We start from the raw sequence: 27,036 nt of genomic DNA on the forward strand, positions 1-27,036 counted from the left end.
ACACACCATGCAGATCTAGGAGGCACATACCCCCACCCTCTTGGGGTGCAAACAGTGGCAGGAGCTGCCGCCTGTTTTCCACCCCCCCACGAGCTGCACATCCATCCCATGCCTCTGCCCCTCCTGAGCAACATCTGCCCCCTCCCTCCTTCACCATGGGGGGTGTTAATCCCCCCACCCCATGTCCCTTCCATTCCCCCCTCCCCTTCCACCACACCGGACTTACCAGCTGGAGGCAACTGGGTCAGATTGGTGTTGGCTGATGTGCCTCCTTAAATATTGGCTATTGGTATCAGCTCCCAAAATGTCTTGAGTATGCCTCTATTTCTTATACTTTTTTGCTGACTGCAATAGTTGGGAAAGATTTAGACAAACTTTTGGGCAAAGGTACTTTATGCTCAAAGCTTATCTAAAATTTCTGCTAACCAATAAAAGATGTTGCTGGGTGTGTCTACGCATGCATTTACTCCAGCGTAGATTTACCGTGCAGCAGGGGCAACACATAGGGGTGCACGCAGCTGCACGTGAACCCTCTACAAAAAAGGCATCTGTGGGCAGTTGCCACTAACCACCCTACCACCAATACAACCAGTGGGTTTTGCGGGTAGTCTGTGATAGCCTCTGGCTGCTGGCGGCTCCTGTGGGTGGTCATGTCCCCTGGTCACTACTCGCCACCTTCCTGCTCCGCGACTGCATTGTGACTTCAGAGTTGGGGCTGGGGAGCTTGTTCCCCCTCCCCCAGCTCTGTGAGCATGGAGCTGCAGGGGGAACAAGCTGAGGAGCTTGAGGGGCTTGTTTCCTCCCTCTCTCCCCAGCTTCGTGCTCACAAAGCTGAGCAGGGAACCAGCACCTCAGCCCCCACCAGTAAGGAGCTCTCAGCACCAGCTTCGCAACTGCGGAGCCACTGCTGGGAGATACTTATCTTCCAGCCTGAAGTTGCAGGGCTCAGACTGAGAGACCCTTGTCTCCACAGGACTCGGGCGTCTCCCAGCAGCAGCCCTGTGGTGGTAGAGCCATGATGCTGGGAGGTGCTACTGGGGCTCATCCTGGGAATTAAGGGTCTCCCTGCTCCCTGATCACAATGGCAGAATGGGGGCTGGGAGATAAGGATCTCTCAGCACCTGCTTTGCAGTCTGGGAGCAGAGGGCTTAGAGTTCCCTGCTGCTGGGACAGGGGAACATTGTTCCCTCCCAGGCTTCTGTGGTGAAACCTGGCCCAGCTGCAGGCAGTTCCCTGCGGGGCAGGGAGCTATCTCCTGCCTTCTGGTGGGTGGTTGATCAGAAGCAGATTTGGCTCCCAGCTAGGCATCTACATGAGCGCTATGGCGCTGTTACAAATGCCAAGTAAATTTGGTACTTTATGTGCAGGTAACAAACTTACTTGGGATTAAGGAGATTTACCATGAAATAAATGTGCACATGTAGACGCACATGCTTACTTCACAGGAAACTATGCTAATTTGCCATTAAGCATCTCATGTAGACACGCCCACTGACAAAAATCCTTGCATCTTGCTGTTTCTTCAATTATTGCAGTTACAACATCACTCCACCACAGAAGTACGTGATTTTTCACAGCTGAAGTTATATAATTCACTTGGAGCAAATCTGAACCTCTGCTGCATTTCCCTGGCTCTCAAGAGTATGTGTGCAGTTTATTTTATCCTGTATTTGAGGGATCATGCTAGGAAAGCAAGATTTCTTTCCTCTCCTCATGCCTCTTACTGGGTTTGTTACTTCCCAGGAAGATGCGATGCATAAGAGACTTGACATGGCATTTTTAACTGAGATCCGAAGATGTTTCTTTGTTTTCATTTTGTATGATCATAACAAGTAAAAGAAAAACCAAACAATAAAACCACCCAACCTGAAAGTTGAACAGCTTTAATGCCCAGAGGGAGAACTGCAACATTGCTAGAGGAACTGTAATATCAAAAGCCCTTCAACAAAGATTCACTCTTGATATTGTTAAAATACCTATTTATAAAGAAACTAATAGGCTTGGGAATGAAGCAAGTGATATAGAATACCAACTTGAAAACACTCTGGGCTATTTTCTGAGCTCTAGCCACTGAGAGTCTTTTACAAAAGAGTTCTTCTGACAAAGGATATATCTGACAGCATGTACAGCAAGAAGGATTTGGTACAACCATGGCTTCATTATCTCCTCTGCTTTAGGGATATCTCCTCTGCTTTAGGGACATGTTGGCTTTTTATATGCAGGAAATGTAGGGGTTGTTAGTGGCAATGTAAGTGTGCTGTGGGTTTAAAAATGTTATTGTATTTGTGTCGAGAAGTCATTATCCCTTAGAAACTTGGAAACAATGAGGACCTATATCCTAGTTAAGTTTGGTTTGGTAATGAAATAACAAAGGCCGAAGGTGGTTAGGTTCTCTCATTAGTTAAGGAAAATACCCATTAAAAATAAACTGACTGAAGTGATAAATATTCTGGAATAAAGAACCTTGTCTGGAATAATGGATGGGTTGTTGAGGCGGGTGGAAAATTCTTGTTACTATCTTGTATGATTAGTAACATCCAGAAGCAGAAGCATTTTTTGCTTATTTAATTTGATTTTGCCAAATGATTTTTCAACCTGGCACAGAAGAAACTTATTAAACGTAAAATGGGTCATTCTCTTTTGGGTTTTGTACATGCAAAACTCTTGTATCCTTTACATTACTATGCACAGTTCCTTTTTTTTTTTTAATGAGAGTAGCACAAATAATGAAAGCTGAAGATAAACTAAGTTCTCTTTCAGAAACAAGACTGTCTGTGATCTGCAGATTTCTGTCCTAATTCCGAGTAGCCTTAAAATCTTCATTTATGTCCCATCTTCTATAGGAGTAAAATTCCCTTTTTTGTTACCTTTTGTTGATGTGGTAAATAAAGTGAGATCTAGAGGACACCATCGGTTGCCTCTCAGTTATGCAAAAGCACTCAAATAAATACTTTTCCTTGCCACTTGTACAAATAGAGAAAAATTAACATTTGCTGCAACCCAGTTCCCTGAGATGGAGCATACCACTAAGAATATTACTGCTTTCCTTAATTATTTTCACCTGATGCCAATAAAGCTTTGAGAATAACGTTTAGCAGCTGGTGCCAAACCAGTGGAGGGAGCACAAACATTGGTTTTGTACTTCTCTCCATCACTGAGGAGCTGTTGGATTCTGTTTGGAAGTTCTTCTTTCTATAGCTGTCTCATTTGCATATTTGCTGTTTCTCATTGGGTGATGATGTTTTAAGTAGGGGTGCACCTATAAGGGTTTTCTTGGCCAAAACCGACAGCTCATTATTAACCAGCCATATCTGCCAATAGCGATCTGGTAACCAATATTTAGTGCCTTTTCTAAGTGTGGGGACTCTGATACAGGAGACACAGCAGTGCTTTAATTAGAGCAGCTCTTGTAGCAGCTGCCCAGGGCAGTGAGTGGCTGCAGGGGGGCAGCTTCTGACAGCTGCTGGAGTATCTCCTGAGCTCTGTAAGGCAGCAGTGTGTGTGTGACCTGGGAAAGCAGGGGTGGAAAAGAACCACTGCCTTCCCCCTTCTCTTTCAGAGCCCTCGTCCTGCCTCTTGCTGCCTAGCCATAAGTGGTGCTTGAGTGCGAGTGCTGGGGCAAGGTGGGCAAAGCGTGGCTTGCGGAGGGGTGCTGCTGTGAGGGGCCTTGTCCCCTGTGCAGCAGCGCCTACCCCAGTGCCTTGGATGCAAGACAAGCCCCCACGATGCACATGGTGGGGAAAGAGCCCCTCTTCTCAGATTTGTGGGTGAGGGGGGGCAGATAGCTGTTGTGGCTCTCACTCCATCCTTGAGCCCAGGTCAGGGCCAGAGTCAGACCCACAGCAGCTGCTTGCTCCCCATGCCCTCTGCAGCCTCTGCCCCACTCCTCATTCATTCCCCTCTGCCCCCACTGGTGGCAGGCGGCTAGGCACAGAGCACATGGGACGCTGCTGCTGTGGATCCTGGGAGGGGCTACACTTTCACGTGCTGCTGTGCTCTGGAGAAGAACCAGAGCCTGAGCACCTCTGACAGTGGTGTGGGGTGGTTCCCTGGCCCCTGCCAGGCGCTGCCCGCTGGGCACTGCGGGTCAGTCACTCTGGGCTGGGCCGGGCAGCTCAGCTCCATTTGCCCCTCCCTCCCCCAGTCATGGCTTCAGCCTCGACAGGTTACAAGGATGGGTGGATGCGAACAGGATGGGATTCAACACCGACAAGTGCAAAGTGATGCACCTGGGGAGGAAGAACCAGCACCATACCTACAGGCTGGGGGACTCCCTTCTCGTCAGTGCAGAGGCAGAAAAGGATCTTGGAGTCATCATTGATGCCAAGATAAACATGGGCGGCAGTGTGGGGATGCAGTCAGGAAGGCTAACCGCACCTTGTGCATCCACAGATGCATCTCGAGCAGGTCCAAGGAGGTGCCCCTCCCCCTCTATGCGGCACTGGTCAGGCCGCAGCTGGAGGACTGCATCCAGTTCTGGGCGCCGCACTTCAAAGGGGATGTGGACAACATGGAGAGGGTCCAGAGGAGGCCACTCGCATGATCAGGGGCAGCAGGGCAGGCCCTATGAAAAGAGGCGACGGGACCTGAACCTGTCCAGCCTCCACAAGAGAAGGCTGAGGGGGGATCTAGTGGCCTGTTACAAAGTAGTCAGTGGGGACCAGCAGGCACAGGGGGAGTCCCTGTTCCCCCGAGCACTACCAGGAGTGACCGGGAATAACGGTCACAAGCTGGCAGAGGGTAGATTTAGGCTAGACATCAGGAGGCGCTACTTCACGGTCAGGGCAGCTAGGATCTGGAACCAACTTCCAAGAGAAGTGGTGCTGGCTCCTACTCTGGGGGTCTTTAAGAGGAGACTATGAAACTATGAACCTTTTATAGCATCCACCCCAGCCCCAGCCTGCAGTCCATGCTGCATCAGTGCCCGGGACACCACGGTAGCTGCTCTGCTCCAACACAGCCCAGCCCACCAGTCAGGCGATGGGGGTGTATCTGGGGTCATCCTGGCTCACAGGTAACCCAGGCATCCGTGGGCTCCAGCCAGAAGGCATAAGTTCAGAGAAGGTTACCGGCTCCGATGGCCAAAAAAAAGCTAGTAATGTAAATTTCCCTTTTATCAGTGCTGATCCAATAGGCAGCTGATATATCAGTGCACTTCTAGTTTTAAGTATTACAGATGTTCAGTCTAACGTGTTTAATATTGTTCTGGTTAAATTCAGAAGACATGCAAGTTAGAGCAAGGACTGATTTTATTCTGGTGTACTGACAAACCACCATTCCATTATGATTTGATCATTGTGACCCATGATATGGGATTGGGAAAAAAAGAATAGAAGAACAGTCCAAGCAAGGAAGGCACTACTTTCATACTGAATGATATTTTTACCTTGTCAGTTCTTCAGAGAAGAACGTGCCACTGGACAGGTTATGAAACCACGGCTTTGGTTTTTAGTTTTGGTATCATCCTTAAGAAATTTCCTAGCCTTTGGGCAGACATAAGGTTAGGAAGTGGGGTTTTATTTTATTTTAAGAAACCTAAAGATGGCCAGTTTGTGGTGTACGTGGCACAGGCAGCCTGTGTGCATAGCAGATGGCACAGCAGCAGATGGGGCAGGACATAGAAAAAAGAGCAACAGATTGGACAGGGTGCACAGGACAAGGTGCAGAAAGCAGAGTAACAGGCAGGTGAAAGGCAGTAGTGTGGCACTCGGGGCTGGTGCAGAGCTCATTTGTAGCATGCCAGCCAAAAATACTGGCACTTACTGGTTTTAACCTAAAACCTACCTTCTCTTTTCTGGAGATGCCATGACACTGTCTCTGTGTTTCTGTTTTCTTGTTTTAAATTCTTAGGAAAAACACTTCTTTCATAAAGTAAATGAGCGGCTTTCCAAACCAAACATCTTCATCCTCAACAATCGTTGGGATGCTTCTGCCTCAGAGCCTGAGTATATGGAGGATGTGAGTTACGCTTACTCTTTGTTCCTTTGGAAGTAACAAATACAAAATGCTAGTTACGATAAATTGTTTACAGTGTCAAAAATAATATTGCCAATGGATAATTTTTTTGTATGGGTCCAGATATTATGGTGATCAGCATATTAAGTCAGCTGTGGGAATTTTATTGTTAATAAGAAAGGAAGGAGAAGATACATGATTAGAAGGTGAAGACAATTTACCACCACCTTCAAATATAATTACAAAACTACATTTGGGTGGTAAAACTTTCATTCGGTGGTGGGTTTTTTTAGACAACTCTCCTTTTAAGAGTTGGGGAGAAATCCCTTCCATTCTATCTGTAACTTAGATGCTGCAATATAGTATAATCTTTGTGTAAGAAGGAAAGTAATTATTTCAGTTTTTGTTGCATCACCTTTTGGTTGAGTACTTGTAGGGAAGTAAGCATTTCACTCTTAAGTCTAAATGACTTAGGGGCACCTGCTGCAATAGGAATAGAGACATATTATATATGAAGGTCCTCTAGCACCTACAGTCAGTGGACACCGCTGCTTATTCTGATCTGTTTCTCAGAAATGCTTGGTTACAATTTGATGCTGTCTCTGCGTGACGTTTCCTCCTTTTTTTCCAACAGGTCCGCAGGCAGCACATGGAGCGCTGTCTGACTTTCCTAGTTGATGAGCTCAAAGTTGTTGATCCTGCAGAAGCACAGAATCGCATCTTCTTTGTTTCAGCCAAGGAAGTTCTGAGTGCTAGAAAACAGAAGTCCCAAGGGTTGCCAGCGGATGGTATATATTGCACCCTGCTTCCTTTGCCCTTGTCTGTTTAAAAAAAAAAAAAAAAAAGTTAAAACAGTAACTGGCTGTGGGCGTTACTGTCCATCTTAATTTCCATTGTGCTTTGCAGGTGGTGCACTCGCTGAAGGGTTTCAAACAAGATTCCAGGAATTTCAGAATTTTGAGCAAATATTTGAGGTAGATACGATGGCTTTTCTAACTTGTGTGGGTACTGAGCTTGACATTTTCCCCCCTTCTTAGGGTAATCATATTGCATATTACACATTATACGTTTAAGCTGCTTTGGGAAGTGGCTACAGCATATGATATAAAAGTGCAGTATCAGTCTTGAGCTAACTTTTGCGCTCTCCTCATTCAATCTTACTCGTATCAAGTAAGATACTCGCGTGCTTACATTGAAGTAGGTGTTGCTTTATAAGGAGGGCTACAAAACTGAGCTCCACTCATTTGTAACATCCTAACATCATGCCATCTACCATATAAAGACACCAGTAGTGGTACATTCAGTTATTACAGTACTAAGATCTTGTAATCTTGAAATTTAAAAATATGCATATAGGATAACTAAGAACTCAGTGTTTTAGAACAAAACTCTAATTTTTTTCTATGTGCATTCCTTTTGTAAGGATTGAGGCATAAGATGTTTTGAAGGTATGCAGAGTTAAACAAGAACCTGTGCCTGTGGGGAGTCCAGATCAGGGCCCAAGACTTCACAAATGGTTCACAGCCAGAGAGTCCAAGTCATGTTCTGGGCCCTAGTGATACACATGTTCATAATCTAGGTCTGGACAGAGGTCAGGTGCTGAGGAGTCCAGAACACATGACAGTAAGTGGGAATGAAATACTAGGGTTCAGGACAAGCAAGCTAGGAACAAGGCATAAGAGTTCTAGGTTGGGAACAAGGGTGTGAGTCACTGAGCAGCAAAAGCCTAAATGAAGCGCCTGGACTTGTATACCAAGCCGAATCTATCCTGCAGGCAATTAGCTTAACCCTTGCAGCTGGTGCCACTGACCACCTCCCTCCCCCCTGTGAACTTTATTTACTGCAAACTTTAGCAGTTTAGGCATGTTCAATTTCAGAGTTTATCTTGAGTTTTTGTCAGAAATAGGGTGCTGGACCAGATAGCCCATTGGTTTTATTCACTGTAGCAATATCTACCTACCTCACTGAATTTGGGCAGCTTTCATATTAGCATGGCATTCATAATGATTTTTAACTGATTATTTCAGAAATTGCTCCTTATTTATAGGGTACAGATTGGGTCTTTGCTATCTCACTAAGATCACAAGCCTAGAATGATATGACTGTTGGTTTAGATCAGGCAAATATTCTGAACCTCCTTTCACACTTCATAATGAATAGTGTGAGGAATATAGAACTATACTAATGTGACAGTGAGACTTAATTCAGTAAAAAATAAAGAAATGCTAGGCTGAGGCTTATATTTGATCCTTAACTCCCCGTGTGCGTTAGATGGCTGAGTATCTGGAACAATGGCAGATTGTACTGTAAATGTTTCAGTGCCTGGCTCACTGGGGAGCCCTAGGAGCAAAGTATGGACTCAGATTTCTTTTTATTTATTTATTTATTTTTTTACTTCTGTCCCGTTAAAACAAGTTGCAATCAAATTTGTATTTTTTGTGGTTTGTAATTTCACTTATGAGCATACTGTAGTCATAAAAAATTAGCAAAATTCTCCAAGCTGCTAGGACTTAGGCCCCTAGTCACTGAAGAGCCTTTAAAAATCTTAGTAAATTCACTGAAGAAAAATTATGGTAAATATATAGTTCCAAAATAAAGGAAATGGTAATTAGGATTGAAGTTGGTTCTTGGTATTCCTGTGCTCTCCTGTGCTCAAAAGGCAGCTCTTAACTTTAGCTGAAGTTGAGAATATACAGTACTTCTGCACTGAGACGAAACTAATGCAGAAAGCTTTAAGTGACTTGTCTAACATCCCAGAAATCTTGTGGCAAAGACTGAGAGAATCTTTCACTGCCATAATCATTAGGGCTGTGCAAAGCTTCAATCCTTGATTCAATTCAGTGGAGGTTCGGCCCGATTCAGTGGCCAAATCTCCGAATCGAATTGGGAGACCCTTTTATCTCTCCGAATCAAATCAGAACCCTCTAAATCAATTTGGAAAGGTTTGGCAATTTGGACATACGCACAGCTTTAAATGTTTTTTCTGTGTACCTCAAGGTACCAGGGGGCTTGTGAATGCTGCGATGCTGGGGTGCATGGAGTGTCCTACAGAAGCATGGGGGGGCTCCCCAGTGCCTTGGCAGCAGACCTGGAAGTCGACCAAAAGCACTGTCAGTCCACTTCCGGGTCCGCCATGGAGTGTGCAGAGGGGCCCTCCCCATGGCCCCCCAGCTTGGTGAGTGGTGCCTCCTGGGTCTGAGGGGACCACCCAGGGTCCCCCTGTGGCTGATTGCTGAGCCAGTGGGTGCGGCAGGGGGTCATCCAGCTCACTCCCCGGTGGACCTGGAAGTGGACTGAAAGTACTTCTGGTCCACTTCTGGGTTCGCTGCCGAGCACATGGAGGGACCCCCCCCACTCCTGTGGGATGCTCCACCCGCCCCAGCATCGCAGCATTCACAAGCTGTGCTGGTACCTTGAGGTACGTAGAAAAAACATTTAAAGCTGTGTCTGTGTCCAAATCGCTGATTCTCCAAATCAGCATCGAATCTTCAGATTCGGATTTGGCCTAATCAAATCAGGGACAGTGATCCGAATCAATTAATTGAATTGCTGTCCCTGATTCGGGCCGAATCCGAATCTAATAGGGCCCACTTCGCACGCCCCTACTAATCATCCTTCCTGCAAATCCCATGCCTCAGTTTTTACTCAGTCCCAGTTCTGCAGCTGGTAAAATAAGAGTCCTGCAAAATAACACCTTCTTTCACTACACAACTGTGTATCATTGTGGTCCGTCCTATGCCATGAATGAGGTAGGGGTCCTGTGGGGAAAAGTATATGTGATTTAAATCTCCTACTTTAATGCGTAAGCATCAGGAGACCAAATTACAGTTGCATAAGAAACTTCGGGCATTTATACACGTACTTTTTCCTTTGGCAGTGTGCCAGAGATCCACTGCTTCTGAGCATATTCGATTAATCGAGTCTGCACTGCATGCGAGCTGATGCACAATGCACTGCTCCGCGTGCCGTTAAGTGAGTGGCAAAATGTGCATCAGCATGTAGAAAATGGTAGCCATGCACTTTTGAACTAAAGTACCTTGGATGTGTTTCAGTTCAAAAGCGCGCCACTGACATTTTCTCAGTGCTGACGTCCATTTTGCCACTTACCCCTAGCTTTTGGGTTTTTGACTTTGCAACTTTAATAATGTTCTTAAATATATATTTGAATGTAATTTCCTAGGATATTAACAAAAGCAGAAAACAGATTCTGTCGTGTGGTGGTATATTGATACCTACATGGGTCATTAATGTTTGAAAACTTAGTTCTGACACTCCCTACAGTGTTACTCTAGGTGAATCTACATGTGCATTAAGGGGCTTTAGTTAACACACATTAAATCTAGCACCTGCATTGTGAGGTACTAGGAAAATGTGCATTAACTTATCTTAATGAGCATTAACTAAAGAGCATGGGCATTTTTGCACATGCAAGTACTGTAGCACTGGGGGCTTTGAAATGCTCCCAGTGCTGCAATGTTTACAGTTGTGTAAGCGGCAAAATCTACATCTGCGCTGAGAAAACGGTGGCGGTGTGTTTTTGAACTACAACACGTAGAAGATTCTTTAGTTCAAAAGCACACTGACCCCATTTTCTGCATGCTGATGTGCATTTCACTGCTTATACAACTGCACGTGAAGCAGCGCAGTGCGCATCAGCTTGCGTGCGGAACAGACTCGATTAATTGTGTCTGCTCAGAAGCGGTGGATCTCCAGCACGTTGCAGGACCAAAAAGTACGTGTAGCCTTGGACTAGTCTGAAAAAATTCTGACCAATAGTCTTCCAGTAGACGCGTCCATTATGCCTGTATGTCTCATTCTCCTCTAGTACTATCCATGGAGATGATCACAAACTTTACCAGTTACTTTGCGAGTGCAAGATGCATTTTGTTGATCTAGCCTTCTCTACTGTGAATGCAGAAGTGGGCATGTGCAAATCCTGCCAGAACAAGACAATTTACTGCTTGTGCATCACCCTGGGGAAGGATGGAAGAACTGGCATGTAATAGCTATGTAGTCATGTTGCATAATATGCTGCTGGAAGGCACTTGGATACTCTGGAGAAGAGCACAGTATGAAAGCTTGTATAGAATAGACTGGAACAGTGGGTTTCATAGATATTTGCTGGCAGCAGAGGAATGAAGAGACTTGGAAATCTTGGTTTCCACAGTAGGCTCTGGAGGGGAATGTGCTGTCATGGGCATAGACTCCTCTGCCTTATATCACTACTCTTAATACCTTCTGCCTTGTCCCTTCCAGCCTGTCCCAGTCCTGTTTTTCTCACCCCTAGCTCAGTTCCATTCTCTTCATTTAGCCAGTCCAGTCTCCACTTCTCTTTCCTGTCCCTATTTGCGTAGCTTATCCCAGTCTCCCCTATTTCTACTTCTCACCCCTTGCATTTTTTGCACATCAGTTTCTAGTTCCAGACCACCTACCCCACAACACCCCCAGTCCTTACCTGACTGGTATATACAAGAAAAACAATAGTTGACAGCTCTTCATCTGTAGAGCCTTCAGGTCAACTCAGTGGACTAATTATAGATCTGTAATTTTTATCTTCATTCTCAAGGCACATGGAAAAGATAATGTATTTGTAATCCATTTAAAACTCGGAGAAATATCAGAGGGCCTCATTAAAACAATAACTTTGACATGATGGAGGATCAGCGCATGGGGGCTGTAGGCAGTAACCCTCAATGTAATGTGCTTTTAAACAGACAAGCTTTATACTGGGGTTACTGTTTGCCAACTTATCACTGGTGAAAGAGGAGCTAATAACTAAAACACAGTCTCATCCTTAATTAGCACAGTGCCTTTTTGACAGCCTACCCAGAAAATGTATTAAGCTGTGGACTTATAGGAAATTAGCCTACAACGCTAGAAGGTCGGTGGTGGCGACTGTTCCCAGTTACAGTAGTGAAGCATAGCAGCTTTTTTTATCTTCATTTTGATAAATGAGTTTAAAAATAAACTCTAAAGGCAAACTTGTTTCTCTCTCTCATCTTTTCCAGCCATATAACTAACCTTTGTGTTTTTTCCTAGTGCTTTAACTGTGGATTTTCTGATTGTTTAGTGAGCGAATGTAATCCCTTTATCTACTGCCGACTAATGTTTGAAAGACTGCCATCTTTCCTATATGTCTAGTCTAGCTCTAACAATGTGCTGATGTTTATGAACCTCTGGTTTTTCATTGCTGACTTCTAGATCTGCTTCATCGAGGAACAGTGACCATTTTCTTTCTTTTGATCTTTTGTTTACATCTTGTTGCAAACAGTTCTTGGGGGGTGATCAGCGTCATAGGGGAAGATTTTTTCCAAAGGCATTTTGAAAATTGTCTTTTGTGTCTTAGAAAATCTCCCCTTGGTCTAAAATGACCTGTATCCCATAAAAGGGAGACTACCAGCATTCATTCTTCTTCCTGTTCCTCAAACATAAATGTAGGGTCTTAGTAGTGTCTTGACACTACTATGTAAAGGCAATGCATTTAGTTAAGTAGAGAGATGATTGTTTAAAATTGCTTAATTTCAACCTCTCACTTGCATCCATAAATTCTGTTGGCCCAAACTGGCCATTAACCTTTCCTTTTGATCTGCATTTCAGTAATTTTCACACTGCTGCATGCACCACCAGTCAGGTGACAGATATTGAAGACAGTATCATTATATTCTTTCTAACTATCCAGCATGATTAGATTTAAGATTTATATGATCTGCACGGGGGAAATTAATTTAAAGACCATGTGCCTTGCAAATAGGTATCCTGTAAAGCAGTGGGGGCCAACCTTTTTGGCAGCCATGCCATAAATTAGCCCCACTATTTCCCCAAGTGATACTCTGATTCCCTTCACCTGCCCAATCTGCTGCTCTGCTTTCTGTTCCCTCCCCTGTGCTCCCTGGTGACCTGCTGCACTGCTTTCATCTCAGTACTCTGTCTGCCACTGTGCTGGCTGTTCCCTCCCTGGTCTGTCAAGTGCCACGCACAGATGCTGTCCATGCCACTTGTGGTGCACCTGCTGCAGGTTGGCCATCTCTGTTGTAAGGTAATACTTGTTCCTTGTGACTCTTCTGCATAACGCACCTAGTCACATATTTGACCCCTGGGCATGTTGTATCGGCATAAAAGTGTGCAAAGGTACATAATCTCACTGTGGTAAAAACTGCTCCCTCAAGTGATCAGAAAAGTTAATGTGGCAAAAAAGAAGAAATCACAAGCCAGATAAGTCATTAGGAATCGGTGCTTAACATTGATAATAGCAAAGACAGTATCAGCCAATTTAAGAACAGATTTATTTTCATACTTCACACTTTGATTTTATGGTTTTCCTTTTGTGGTGTTAATTTATAAAAGCATTGCACATTACTGTGGGCAGACATGAAGATTCAGTCTTGCTGCTATACATGTATTTGAATTTTTTGTTGCGTGTGTTGGTTTCTGTATAGTCTTTTCTTCCTCTTCATTTTCCTTTGGTTTTAAGTTTCTAATGATAGCAGCAAGTGCTTTCTGACATGGAAATTCCTGAGAGCACTGACATGGAATTGCAGTAATGTGTTGTGGCTTGGGTCCTCGCAGGAGTGTATCTCGCAGTCAGCAGTGAAAACCAAGTTTGAACAGCACACTATCAGAGCTAAACAGATAATAGACACTGTGAAAGACATTATGGATTCCATAAATGTGGCAGCAGCAGAGAAAAGGTAGGAGTCTGTCTTTTGCTTGGGTTCATCCAATTTACGTACCTATTTCTACAGGACTTATTTCCCTATGCTAGTGTAGACTTTTAAAGGTCACTTATTCCTAAAGCTGTGAAGTTAATGGATAATTTATCTGGCTCTTCAATCTAAGTACTGCTCACTTGCACCATTTCCCCCCTGTCTTTGTCCTGTATAAAGAAAGATGGCTTTTTTGTGGAGTCCATTGTTTGGTTTGTGATGTTTTTTAGCTTCTAACAGATTGTGAAGGCAGCCAATGGGTCCCTGGAGCCTGCTAGTTGAGAATCCATTTTAAATTCTAAGGACTTTTTTGTTCTTGTTTTAAGCGCCATCTTAGCGTTGTGTGGGCCCACTTCATAACTAACTGTAAACAGAAGAAGGTGAATTGCTGGGAGTGTGCATGGTGTGTTCAAGATCCTTATGGACCTGGGAGTTGGGGTGGGAAGAGCAACTGAACCTTGGCTTCTGCTGTGTCAGCTTGTAGTCTGTGTCCCTGCTCCCTCCAAGCCCCAATTTGACTCTCTAATACCGTATTTAGTCTGCAGAAGAGAAGACTGGGTGGGATGGGCTTTGATAGAAGCCTTTAACTACCTGGAGGGTGGTTTCCAAGAAGATGGAGCTAAACTGTTCTCAGTGGCGGCAGATGACAGAACAAGGAACAACAGTCTCAAGTTGCAGCCAGGGAAGTTTAGGTTGGATTTTAGGAAAAAAACTTTCTCACTAGGAAGGTGGGATCTCCATCCTTGGAGGCTTTTATGGCCCAGCTTGACAAAGCCCTGGCTGGAATGATCTAGTGGAGGATGGCCCTGCTTTGAGAAGAGGGTTGGACTAGTTGTAACCTCCTCAGGTCCCCTCCAACCCAAATGTTCTATGATTCTCTGATTTACTCAAATGCCCTGGTTTATAAGATAAGTCCCCTCCACCATTAGATTCTTTAAATGGAAAAGGAATATATTTGTTTAAAATGTTCTAGGTGTAGAATCTGATTGTTGGACATCTGCCTTAAATTCATCCTCCTCCCACTGCTACAGGAGGGAAAACAAATCTGGGGGGTCAGCTAGCCGCCTTGCCCTCTACCTCCCCCGCAGCTTCTTCCTCTGTCAAGCCCCTGCTCCTTACTGTCAAACCCTTTTCCTCCTGAGCACATGGAGGTAAGAAGCAAATTTGAAAACACTGACCTTGAAATTAAAAATAGCCAGAGTAATTTGCATATAGTACCCCTAGATTTAGTTCATCTAGAATTGATGCGTGTTATCTATTGCTTGGCTTTGTGGATTTGCATTCTAAATAAATAAAAACCTTTTTTGAAACTGTTGCAAGTCTAAGCTTAGGTACTCCATAAACATGCTTTTAAGCAGCATTGTTCTACCTACTTGTATACAGTATAAACTGTGCATGATATTAGTCTAGAGCCAAAAGGCTCACAATTTATTATGTAGTTCATTGAGCTGGGCCTCAGCAGAGTTGACAGTATTTCAGGCCGTGGTGACCAGACAGCTTAACACTGCTGGCACTTCAGTGTGGGTGGGGGTGGGGGCGGGGTGTGCGCGCGCACTCCAGATTACCACCCCATCCCTGCCAAAAAAGGATCTACGTCCCCCACTCATGACTGGAACCGGGTGTTCTTGTCATTAGTCCTGGGATCCTTCAAAAATTAATATGCAAATGAGGTGCAGGGCAACCTGGTGTGGCCCCACCTCATGGAGGCCAGGGCCACACTAATTGCGACAGGCTGAGGTGCCACCAGAGGGATTCTGGTTGAACTATGTGGGGCCCCATTTGGTGATGTTTGCCAGACCCAGAATTCACGTGTTGGACCCTCTCTCAGCCTGTCATACATGATTAGGCTTAAAATGGAGCCAAACCAGGTTGCCCTGCACACTAGGGCCTACTCACTGTTGCTGTTTTTCCAGTGGCAACATGGGAGAGAGACTTGCTGAAGGCCCCCCACATCAAGTGCCTCCAAATCATCATGTCCACACACAGGATCCAAATGCCTGTGCTGGATCCACCATGGGCTGGATCTGGCCCATGGGCCATAGGTTGACAGATCCTGGTCTAGTCCTGAGTCATCTGTGGTCAGAGTTGGGTGCATTTACTTTTTTAATCTCCAGGATGAGAAGTGCCAGGTCATTGTTAAGGAGTAATCAAGTGGTGCCAGTGAGCAGTTTGGCCAGAAGAATTGTCTCTACCAAGTGGTAAGGACTAGTTCAGGTCCAGCGTCACAAAAAGGATTCCTTCAGCCCCATTTCTGTGTCGTCTTAGTACTTGATTCAAAATGTCACAATGGGCACTCCAATTCAGATGCCCCCCCCCTTGTAGAATGCACATCAAAAGCTGAATAACGAGTGATATTTTTTCTGTGGGTTGGGTTTTTTTTTTTAATGTATAGCTCTTATGCTGTTGTTTAGTGAGGTAGAACATTTGCTTCTATTCATGGTAGCTTTGTCAACCAACCTAACTTCAGATTTGTTTCTGACTGATTGACTTCTTCAGTTAACTGTCAGCTACCACTCCTTTGTATTGTGTTTATGGAAGAACTGGTAGCAATGATAATGATTTCCTTTGGCTACTTCAGAGTCTATTCAATGGAAGAGCGAGAGGACCAGAAAGATAGGTTGGACTTTGTTCGAAATCAGCTGAAACTTTTAACAGAAGATATTAAGAGAAAAATAAAGCATGTGACCGAGGATGTGGAGAGCAAGGTGAGTTGTATAAAAGAGGTACATTTGTTTAGAAGCAAACTTTGGAATGCCTTAAATTCTTGGAAAATGAGAATATTTTTCATCTACACATTTGTGGTTCACCTGTTAGAGTCTTGGAGGTTCATGCTCTTCTCTCTACACTGCTAGTCTCCCATGCACACAGCACACAAACAAGAAATTAAAGTGTGCTGTCAGACTGAGTGAGAACTGCTGCTGCCAGAGCTACAATGGCAAAGCCCCCTGTTTTAGACGAGCTCTGTCCGTTTTTCCTATAGACCAGCTCCCCTGAAGGTCTGGAGTTTTGCTTTAAGCTTTCTTCTGCTGACAGAGGTGCATGTACACCAGGGATTTTCTGATATCACTAATATACTAGTACTCTGCCTTCCTGGCATTACTACTCTCACGACGTTTTTCAGAAATACTGAGCATCTGTAACTGCAGAGCAATCAGGAAGAGCTGTATATGTTGAGCAACAAAAAACCTGGCAATTCATCTAAATCTGTTTTTCCATTTTATCTGTAAAATATGTAAATATTGAGCACCAGATCCTTTAAAGATCACTTCCTTGTGAACATTAGAAATGGGGCTGGCAACAAACTCTGCCTCTCAATCTTGGATTGGTTCCGAATCTGAACTTCACAACTAACCCTCAGCTTTTATTGTAACAAGACCCCATTTCTAAACAGTTCTGAACTCTACAGAAATGTGGTGTTAATCTTACTGGCTTAGGCCAGTAGTTCTCAACCTTTTTAGACCTAAGGCACCCCTTAGAAATGCTAGCCATTAGCTTTCACTTGTTTTTTTTGGCTATGGAAAAATAGTAGAACAAGTTTCCTGTTACAGAGAACTCACTCAGCAAGAACAAAACAGGTCAGAATAGTTTAGGAACTTTGGTTTCTGGTAGAAATCTGTAAGTTTAGCAATTTTAATTTTGTGAATTGCATAGGTGTGCACACTTAACAGTGCTAATACTGCAAGGCATGCTTAAGAGGATCTCATGGCATCCAGGGTGCTATACTCTGACTGAATAGGGCTGGTCTTCTTAGTCTCTTGTTATATGGAAGCCCCTCCATACCACTAATCATCCTTGTCCTTCTCTGGACCTTCTGTAGTTCTTTATCTTCTTTGAGGTGTGGGGACCAGAACCATTTACAGTTTTCAAGGTATGGATGCACCATAGATTCATAAAAGGACACGATGATACTTTCTGTTTTGTTTCCAGTTCCCCTCTTAATAATCCGTAACATTTTGTTTGCCTTTTTGATGGCTGCTGACTGAGCTGATATTTTTAGCAAACTGTCCACAATGACTCCCAAATCTCTCCTGTGTGGTAACAGCTAATGTAGGCCTATCATAGTGTAGGAACATTTTGGGTTATTGTTGCCTAAGTGCATCACTTTATACTTTTAGTTGCCGTTTGTTCAGTGGTGCAAGATTCTTCTGTGGTCCCTCAGTCTGCCTTGGTCTTTCCCACTTCGAATATTTTTGTACCGTCTGTAGATTTGGCCACCTTCCTACTCACTCTCTCTTCCACAATTCTGCATGTGGAAGAAACAATTTGAGACCGATCTCACTCCAGCATCTGAAACTTCAGTGCTGCTCCAAGATGCTTTGGAGCTGTTCAGAACTTGCAAAACAGTGGCTTCACTTGTGGATGGCGTCTTTCCCTTCTTCTGTATCTGAGAGAAGTGGGGAAACATTGCCCAGACATTTAATGTATTACCTATTGTGCAAACCAGACTCCCATAAGCATATGCTCAGAGTTGAGGACATCAGGGCACTTGGAAAAAAACAAGTACTCCCCTATAGTCTGCCGACCTCCTTAGCAACCAGTCACTGCCAGAAAGATCCAAGTCTTTGTGGTAGAGCCATTATGCACAAGTGACCTTAGGCCTAAAGTTCTCTGAATTTCACTCAAAAGGATCTTACCAGTTTTTTCCCTCATTCATAGAGATGCTGAACTCTGCACCTCAGGACTCTTACTTGCTATTTGGCATGAGCACAAGCTTCAGAACCTCCCCTAGGCTGTTTCTAGCCTTTCCTGACACGCAAGTCTGCTTGTGACAGCACAGACACTATCTAAAGTGATTCTGAAGTTCATTAGAACTTGCTATCCAGCTGCTCGCTTGGACCAGCTTGCACAGATCAGTCCCATTCACCAGGAGTCAGGTAGCTTTTTTTTTTTTAGCTTCACTAAACAGTATGCCAGCCTTGAAGACTTTATGGAGCAGCTACTTGGAGTTAGGACCACATCTTTAGCCACTGCTGCTCCTTAATCAGCACAGTCTTGGACAGACTGCTCCAGACGTATGGTCATTGTATCTGTAAGTATGCGACCTGCTCACCTCCTGGACTTCAAAGCATTTCATGGTGGGCAGTCACTCAGAGGAAAAAAGAATGGCTACCTACCCCAAACTAACTGGTTCTCTGCCATGTATTATCCAAATGTATTAAACACCCAGCATCCTTTGCTGATACTATATAGAGTCCTCTATCAGCTGGATCCCATGGATCCAAAAGAGATTGTAGAGTGGTTTTGACTGCTCTGCTCTTGGCCCAGCAGCCACAGACACACACAAAAGCATGGAGAGTGCAGGTGTGATTTCAACAGATACTGCTGTTCAAAAACGTTTTCATATGCATGGATCACATGATCCCACTGCTGGCGCACATGCTCAAAAAGTATCTTGAGGAATTTAACAGTAAGGGCTAGGCCTCCCCTTTAATTTATTCTTGGAATCTTTTTGTGGAGATGTGTGGAAAAACAAGATCTAAGCAGGGTTTTTCCATTAGAAGCCACCTACAGAAGACCTACTCTTTATTATATTAGAGTGGGCTTTTAAACTGCACATTTTTGGTTAAGCAGTATAATGAGCAAAAACACATGAACTCAGATTAAAAAGAGTGTTGCAGTTAGTATAATGTAATTTTTAATTGAAATATATTTGTTTTATTGTTGTCTACATTATAATTTTCTCAGGTCTCTTCTGCTATGACTGATGAGATTTGTCGCCTGTCTGTTTTGGTTGATGAATTCTATGCTGATTTTCACCCTTCTCCACAAGTACTGCAGCTGTATAAAAGCGTAAGTTGTTTCCAAGTGGTTTGATGAAGAAAAACTTTATCACTGCCATAGTTGCACATTCAAGTTTTAGTTAGTTAATTGTTATAATTCCTACACTGTGTAGAACTTTTGCTGTTTGTTGGGTCTGTGGTTTTTTTTCTATTACCGAATTAGAATATAATGACAGCCAGTTACAAAAAAATAATTGTTTCTGAAGAATTTCTGGGAATTTCAGGTTTTTGTGATGTCTTTAAATGAAAGTTTTATTTACTGAAAACCAGGTTTGTTTCTTCCCTGTGTACCCATTTGTGGTCCATAAAGAACTTACTATCCATGCTGAGAGTACTTTTGATAAAAATGTCAAAGTCACCAGAACAGCAACATGTAAAATACTTTGGAGTCAATAGCATTTGGAGGGGGAGGAGGGGGTTACTTTTTAAAAGGTCATTTTTTGATTAAACTTTATCAGTTCTTCACTTCAATCATAGCTGGGGCCTTGCATTTATAGGGCCCATGTGTGCAGGAGCAGAACCAGACCCCTACGATCAGTTAAAGGACTTGAAGACTGTGCCATCACCATGGCTGCAGTCTATCAGTGTTAATGAGCTTGGTCCCTGTCAAACAGGGCTTTGTAGAACAATATGACAGCATTATACTCTGATTAAACTGATTTATTGAAAACCCACAATTGTAATGATTCTTATGTTACAGAAAGCAACCCTTTTGTAATTTCAGTCAAAAGATAAATTATGGTTATAAACTGAGAGCCTGGTCATTCCCAAACATGATGTTTTTCTGCCTACCACAGATAACAATACATTATAAAGATAAGGATTTGTTGCATTTAGCTCAAGTGAACTGACCTTTAATTTACATGGCTGTTTTCTCTGTGAAATGGTAGGAACTCAACAAACATCTAGAGGAAGGTTTGGGGAAAAACCTGGCTGACCGCTGCTCCAGTGAAGTCAATGAATCAATGCATCAGTCCCAGCAGGAGATGATTGGTAATTTGGAGATGGAGGAATGTTACTTTTTTTCCCCAAGCATTTAAATTTGAAAGTCTCCCACTCTCCCCTAAGAGGGCTTTCCCTACTTAAGGTGAATTATAAAGCAGTAGCACTAAGTACCACGGTCTGAGATGAGGGCTGCATGTGCCAGGCCCTCTACCTGTAATGGATAATCAAGAGTTAGTTCCTGTTTGGAACAGTTTTCATTAGTAAATCTGTGCTATTACTTCTGGTCTCCCACCAGGATTATTGCATACTATGGCTGGAATTTACAGGGTTATAATTCTTGCAGCGCTTTATGGCTTCAAAGCGCTGAGCAGCAATTAATCCCCATAAATTCCCTATGAAGCAGGTTGAAGTAATAATTATTCCCACTTGGAAAAACTGAAGTGGAGAGGTTGAGTGTTTTTCATCATACACCAAGTTGGTGTGAAGCTAAGAGTAGGATGTGAGGCTTCCCAACTTATTCTGGATGTACTGCTTTTTTTTTTTTTTATCCCTGCATACCCTGGCTAGTTTTACTCAGTTGCTCTTCTCCAAATAGCTGCCTGTTCTCAATGACTATTCATTCCATTTCTGACTTAATGGTGGTGGTGGTGGTCACAACCCCCAGTGCTGAACACGGCCCCCCCCTTTCCCCTGAACTGACTTCTGGTAAGAAAACAGACGGAGGTCTTGGATTTAAGTGAAGCCCTTGCCATCTTTCCTCTTCTGTATGTCCCTGCAACCTGCCCAAGATTTTTTATTTTCCAGAAAAGTTGACTGTGATCAAGTCCATTAGGATCAGCAGTGTTTTATGCTGATGCATGATTATGTATGCTTTTGACTCTAGGCTGCCGTGGTAGTCAGTAGTAAGTCAACTGTAGCCATTATTTCATCTTCAGTGTTTGATACTCAAAGGGCCACATTCAGAATCAGTGCCAGGTGTAAACCTGCCGAGGCAGAGTAAAGTTTTGAATGGAGTTCAGCTTTGTTGCACTTTGTTCCTAGAAAATGTGAAGCCGCTGTTGCCTTCTGGTGTTCAGAATCAGCTCCACTTGCTAATTCCATGCAGGAAGTTTGACCTCAGCTACGACTTGAACTGTCATAGTCTGTGCGCAGATTTTCAAGAAGATATTGCGTTCCGCTTTTCCCTGGGATGGGCCTCACTTGTCAACCGCTTCTTGGGTCCTAAGAATGCCCAGAGGGTCCTACTAGGACTGGCAGATCCAACCGTACAGGTAAGTACTTCCAAGACCTTTAGGAAGGATTGGGCTGCTACTTGGTGTTTTACATGTGAGAAGTAACTTGGTGCGTCTCACCTGCTCCTAACGTTTCATCTACTCACTGCAGCCTTTCCTTGGTTCCTTTGGCTGGAAGCTTGTTTTGGTGAGGGATGTTTTAACTGGCTTATATTTGGGGACAGAAATAGAGCCAGAACTTCCCCCTGGCATTCCTGCAGCTGTTACCTGCTATGAGGCGTGGAGTTCTGTCATACCTCTGTTCTGTAGTCGCTTCGTTTAGACTCTTTGTGTAATTAAAATGGAGCAGGGCCAGATCCCACTTTCTTTGACCTAATGGGCCATCTGGCCAGTTGGGGCACTGGAGTTTTATTGAAGTGCATACAAACGAGTAGAAAGAGACAACTGTCTTCTGTTCTGTGACAAAACTGCGTTTGTGGCCTCCAGCTGCAAACTGCAGAACCTGATGTCTGTCCCTTTTTAGGGTGGTCGGGTCTGGGAAGCTGGTTCATCCAAACAGAAGGGCCACCATGAAATTTGGATTAAAAAACCTACATACTCTACTCTAGAAGAGCCCTGGGCTGCAGGAGAGGTGTGGGCAGGCATCTAGCAGTGGGGAGTGGACTGTGTAGGGAAGCCCAGCGGAAGGAAAATCAATACGCATGATCTCCACTGGTATGCGAAAAAAAAAGTCACTCTTCAGAACTCAGGGCTATAAGCTGTCTTCACTCCAGCCTTGTCTTGGAACTGAAAACCCAGCCCTCATTACCCAACCACTCCCTGTTTGATCAGCAGTTGTCACAACCCCCAGTGCTGCTGCTCTAGATGAAAGAAAAAGCTTTTCATGTGGGTCTACACTGGCAGGTTTAGCCACCAAACTGTTCCATTTTTAACCCTGAATATATGAAAGCAAGTAACACGAAGCAGTCTGCCGTAGAATATCTGTGGTGCTCATGACTCCAATTCCCTTATTCCACTCTTCTAGATCCCTCGTCCGCTAGCTTCCACTCCCTCCGCTGCCAGCATTCCCGCTGTAACTCCAGAGAATGTGTCACAGGAGGAACTTATGGTTACTCTGGTAACGGGTTTAGCTTCACTGACATCACGGACCTCTATGAGCGTCATCATTGTTGGAGGAGTGGCAAGTAGAATTAGCAACATTCACTGTAATAGAAACCATGGCAGAGATTAATCTGTGCCAGATACTCTCTCTCTTGTTTTAGATGTCACCTCTGATGCAGCATATTTATCTGGGCAGTAGTGGTCTTTTAACAGGGTCAGCATAGCTCCATTGAGCTCGGGGGACTGCAGTACTTTTGTCCAATGAAATTAAATAGCTACCGAATAGATTTCAGAGTATATCAATTGGGACTTTTTTTTCTGAAATCATCTTTGTTAAAGGACACCTACATCCATTTTACGTATCCTGGTGGTGGTGTAAAAGTTTTCCATTTATGGCTTAATTTTATTGAAAGATAAAAAGATCGATTCATTTTCAGTAACATTAAAGGCTTCTCTTCCTATTTACATTAAAACATATTAGGCACTAGGTTTTCAGACTCCCTTCCACAGTGGGAAGGGGGCTCTGACAGTTTTGTTCACAAATGGTGATGGTTGTTCAGCATTAGGTTGAGAAATGCCAAACTGTCATCCTGCCTGATACAACTGGACTGAGCAAAACTGATGTGAATTTCCTTTAATGTCATTGATAAGCCCATTGCAATGTAGAAATTAATCTTTAGCATGCATGAGAATCAGTTTGGTCAGGGTTTCCTTGGCGACTTGAAAACAGTTCATTATCAATATTTTACATTAAGCGATTAGCCTGTTTTTCAGGGTCTGTTTGATTTTTCAGGCTTGTTGGCATTAGATAACTGGCTGTGATTATACAAAGGCTTCAGGAATATGTCAAGATGCTGTTTCTAACTGGTATGACTGTCCAGTGTGGTGCTAATCCTTACTCACCTGAGTGGCAACAGAACCACAGTGCAGACTAACTGGAGCATCCAGGACGCACACATCTTTGTCAAATGCGCTAGGTGTTTCCTGGTTGACTAGCCCTGTGCTGTGGGGTATACCAGGAAGATGCACTGAGTGCAAGCAGTGAGCTTCTAGTAAGAAAAATGGCTCCTTGTGTTATGCTCAGTTTCTCAGTGAGTATGTGGCCCGACATCATTATCAAGCTCAATTCAGAGTTGATGAGAGCTTTGCATTCTGCCCCTTGCCTCCTAATGAGCAATAAAGCGACTGCAGACTGAAGGTAGCTAATGTGCTTGCTGCTCAGGCAGGAGGCAGAAGAGGCTCCGGCTCGTTTCTGTGTAGCTGAAGAGTCTGCTTCGCTGCCAGCTGGAGGAGAGATGTGTTTTGTTAACCTGATCTGACTGGAAAGAACAAAGGGAGCAACACAATGGGGACATTTGTCTGCAGCCTTTTGATTATGACCAAATAGCTCTGACAAGCCACTTTCCATAGAGCTGCTCTTGTATTTCTTCCTCAAGTCAAAGAAAAATGTTTTTTATTCTCCCCTCCAGGTCTGGAGAACTGTAGGCTGGAAACTCATCACCCTTTCCATGAGCCTGTATGGATTATTGTATGTCTATGAGAGGCTGACCTGGACCACGAAAGCAAGAGAGAGAGCCTTCAAACAGCAATTCGTAAACTATGCGACTGAAAAGTTGCAGCAGATCATCACTTTTACTAGTGCAAATTGCAGCCACCAAGTACAACAGTGAGTATTAGTGACCATGGCATCTGCACTGGGAGAGTCACAAAATGGAGCTGACCGGACACCATCAGTGTGCAGATCAGGTTTTTTTGGTTTAAAAAAAAAAAAAGAGCCGCTGCAGAATTCCCCTCATGTCTTTATACAAGTAGGTGTAGCTTTTTGATTCCCTGTTACGGTGTGCAGTTCTGAATCTCGCGCACCCTGAAGGAGTGATCATGCATGGAGTGGGGGTTGATGGCTTCTGGCTAGGCAGGAGTCAGTGGGATTATGTCAGGCACAAACAGTGTGTATTCAGGCCTTTCTCCTTGCAGTCTAGAGCCTGGGCCGGCCTCTAACTTGAGGCTGAGGATTCTAGTGATGCCTCCGTCCTGCACTGCAGAATTTGAGTCCCTTTGTGGACTTAGTCTTAGGTTGCTGATAAAAAGCTTCACCCCACCAAAATGCCAATGCCGGCATTGAGAAGTGGGTAGAAGCAATCCTAGCGTCCGTGTCCTACTGGTATTCTGTGACCCTTAAAACCACCACTGCAAAAGTGTCCTTATCTGTTGGTTTTTAAATGCGGCCTCCTCTCTCATTCCCCGGCATGCTGCCTTTCCCAGTGCGAGTCTCCCTCGGTGGCTGTTCTGAGCACCAGGTTGTCTGTTTGCATGGACTCTGGCATGCAGCATAAGACTGTGTTGTGATGCAAAGCCATTACAGACTTGTTTGCCTTTAGGGAAATGGCCACGACGTTTGCTCGGCTGTGTCAGCAAGTTGACGTTACAGAGAAAAACCTGGAGGAAGAAATCGCCAGACTATCCAAAGAAATAAACCAGTTAGAGAAAATCCAGAGTCGCTCAAAGCAGCTGAGGTAATTTTGCTTGTTTGTAATGACTACTGGCCACGTCAGAAGTAAAGTCCTGGCCCCCTTCACTTCAGAGGACCTAGATTTCTTATCCTGTGTCCTTATTAAGTGATGTCACAAATTGCAGGCATTTGTTGCATTGGCCTTTGATAGACAGAAGTGCAGGTAATTCCAATGAGCCCACAGAAGTGGAGGTGCAAGTGAATGGGCGGTTCTATGCCCTTTACGTTTTTGAGCCTTGTATTTGTTGGTGCCATTTTTACAGCTGTGTTTAAAAGCTGCACGTTTCAGGGAGGCCTGAAAGGATCAGAAAAGCACTGTCCCCTCCCAAGACCAACTGGCTCACTCTGCTGGGGTCAGGCAGGGGCGTTTCTCGTGAATGTGCTTTAATATTGCTTTTCAGCCTCCATGGCTGTGCATTTTCTCCAGGGGCCTCTGCCTGAGGAGCTGTTGTGTCCTGGGAAGGGGAGCAGTTGTAGCTACCAGGCAGAGGTGGGAATTCAGGTCCTTTATCGTCTCTTGTCTTTTGCCAGCCCCCGCATGCCTCCTTTCTCTTTAAGAGCCTTTCCCACTAGGCAGAGATGCATGCTGCAGGCTCCCTTGCTAGCAACTGTGTGGGTTTGTGCTTGTCTCCCCACTCATACTGCCTGTGGGCTCTGGTCCTTGCTACATTCAGGTCCCCTAATCCTGAAGATGAATGGGAGCATTTTTGGCAGCCCCAGAGTTGCGTGTGCAAAGCCTACTGCTTGGCTTGACGGCTCCGTTCAAGTGTCACATGCCTGGAGGGCTGCATTGGCTCTATTCCCACGTGCCAGGGACCTATGGGGGGGTTGGTTGGCAGAGCCTTGTGGAAGGGCTGGGTGCTGGGAGGAGTTGGCCCAGTCCTGCAGCACAGCAGCCCTCCCTCGTTCCAGAGCTGCCGAAAACGTTGGCACAGGAAAGCCACGCCAGAGGAGGAAGGAAAGTAAGAGCGGGGCTTAAGCTGGGAGCACAGAGGCCCTGGCAAGGGCTGGAGCTTGCAGGGAGGGGCTCGTGTGGGACACGCAGGGGCGCAGGGAGCCCTGCTGGAAAGATGTGGGTGTCTCCAGCGAGCTCCGCTTACGGGAGTCCCAAGGGGCTAGTCTGCACAGCTTGGAGCCTCACGGAGCCCCTTCCAGCCCCCCCTGAGGAAGCCATAGGAATAGTGTCCAGCACTTCTGAGCTAGGGCTGTGAACGTTGCTAAGAAGTGGCCCCCATCCCATGCTCCCAGAATCTCAGCAGTAAAGGTGCGCAGGCACCGCGGGCCCTGCATGCTGCTGCTGGCTTCAGGTGGCAACAGTGTTGAGGTCCTGAGTGCCCCGGACACTAATGCTGCACTAGCAGGTCTCACTGACTGGTGTCCAGCGTGCTGTCAGCAGTGGGTAGGGGGAGTGCTGGAGCTGTCAAGGCTGAGAGGAAAGTAGGATCTTCCCTAGGACTTGGCCTCCAGGCAGCAAGGAAGTTGCTCCTTTCTAGCCCAGCAGTCCCCACTCCCTCCTGGAACTCACAGGACCTAACCTGACGTCTGCTTGGCCGAAGCCCTGAAGGGGTTAGGATGGGGCTGGGCAGCATTTTGAAGCTGGGCTTTGTTTCCAATTTGGCCCTCACTGCCGCAACCATAACTAGAGCTGCATCTGCAGTAACCGCCCCTGCCTCTGCTGACCTGGCTTTAGGGCCTGGTGCCTGGCATTTCAGTTCTGAACACGTGAAGACACTGCAAGCCCATCCCAGTGCGTGTCTCATGGAGCCCCGTGGACATGGGCCGGGGTTCTTGACTGCCACAATCTCGGTCAC

General features: G+C 44.9%; 1 protein-coding gene across 3 annotated transcripts in view; it reads left to right on the forward strand.

Moving 5' to 3' along the window:
- The window catches only part of MFN1 (mitofusin 1), a 38,700-nt gene that overhangs the window by 11,285 nt on the left and 379 nt on the right, over positions 1-27,036 (forward strand). For 2 of the 3 annotated variants that reach the window (XM_019532760.1, XM_019532759.1), the window contains 11 exons: positions 5,851-5,958; positions 6,590-6,743; positions 6,862-6,929; positions 13,522-13,643; positions 16,237-16,363; positions 19,344-19,448; positions 20,329-20,431; positions 21,425-21,654; positions 22,640-22,795; positions 24,186-24,382; positions 25,095-25,229. In XM_019532760.1, coding sequence (XP_019388305.1) covers positions 5,851-5,958; positions 6,590-6,743; positions 6,862-6,929; positions 13,522-13,643; positions 16,237-16,363; positions 19,344-19,448; positions 20,329-20,431; positions 21,425-21,654; positions 22,640-22,795; positions 24,186-24,382; positions 25,095-25,229 — 1,505 coding nt within the window. The remainder of the gene's footprint in view (positions 1-5,850; positions 5,959-6,589; positions 6,744-6,861; positions 6,930-13,521; positions 13,644-16,236; positions 16,364-19,343; positions 19,449-20,328; positions 20,432-21,424; positions 21,655-22,639; positions 22,796-24,185; positions 24,383-25,094; positions 25,230-27,036) is intronic. The other variant, XM_019532761.1, reaches the window with a different exon arrangement.

Source organism: Crocodylus porosus, unplaced genomic scaffold (genome assembly GCF_001723895.1).
Source record: "Crocodylus porosus isolate Cpor-Errol unplaced genomic scaffold, CroPor_comp1, whole genome shotgun sequence".
Classification (NCBI taxonomy): Eukaryota; Metazoa; Chordata; order Crocodylia; family Crocodylidae; genus Crocodylus; species Crocodylus porosus.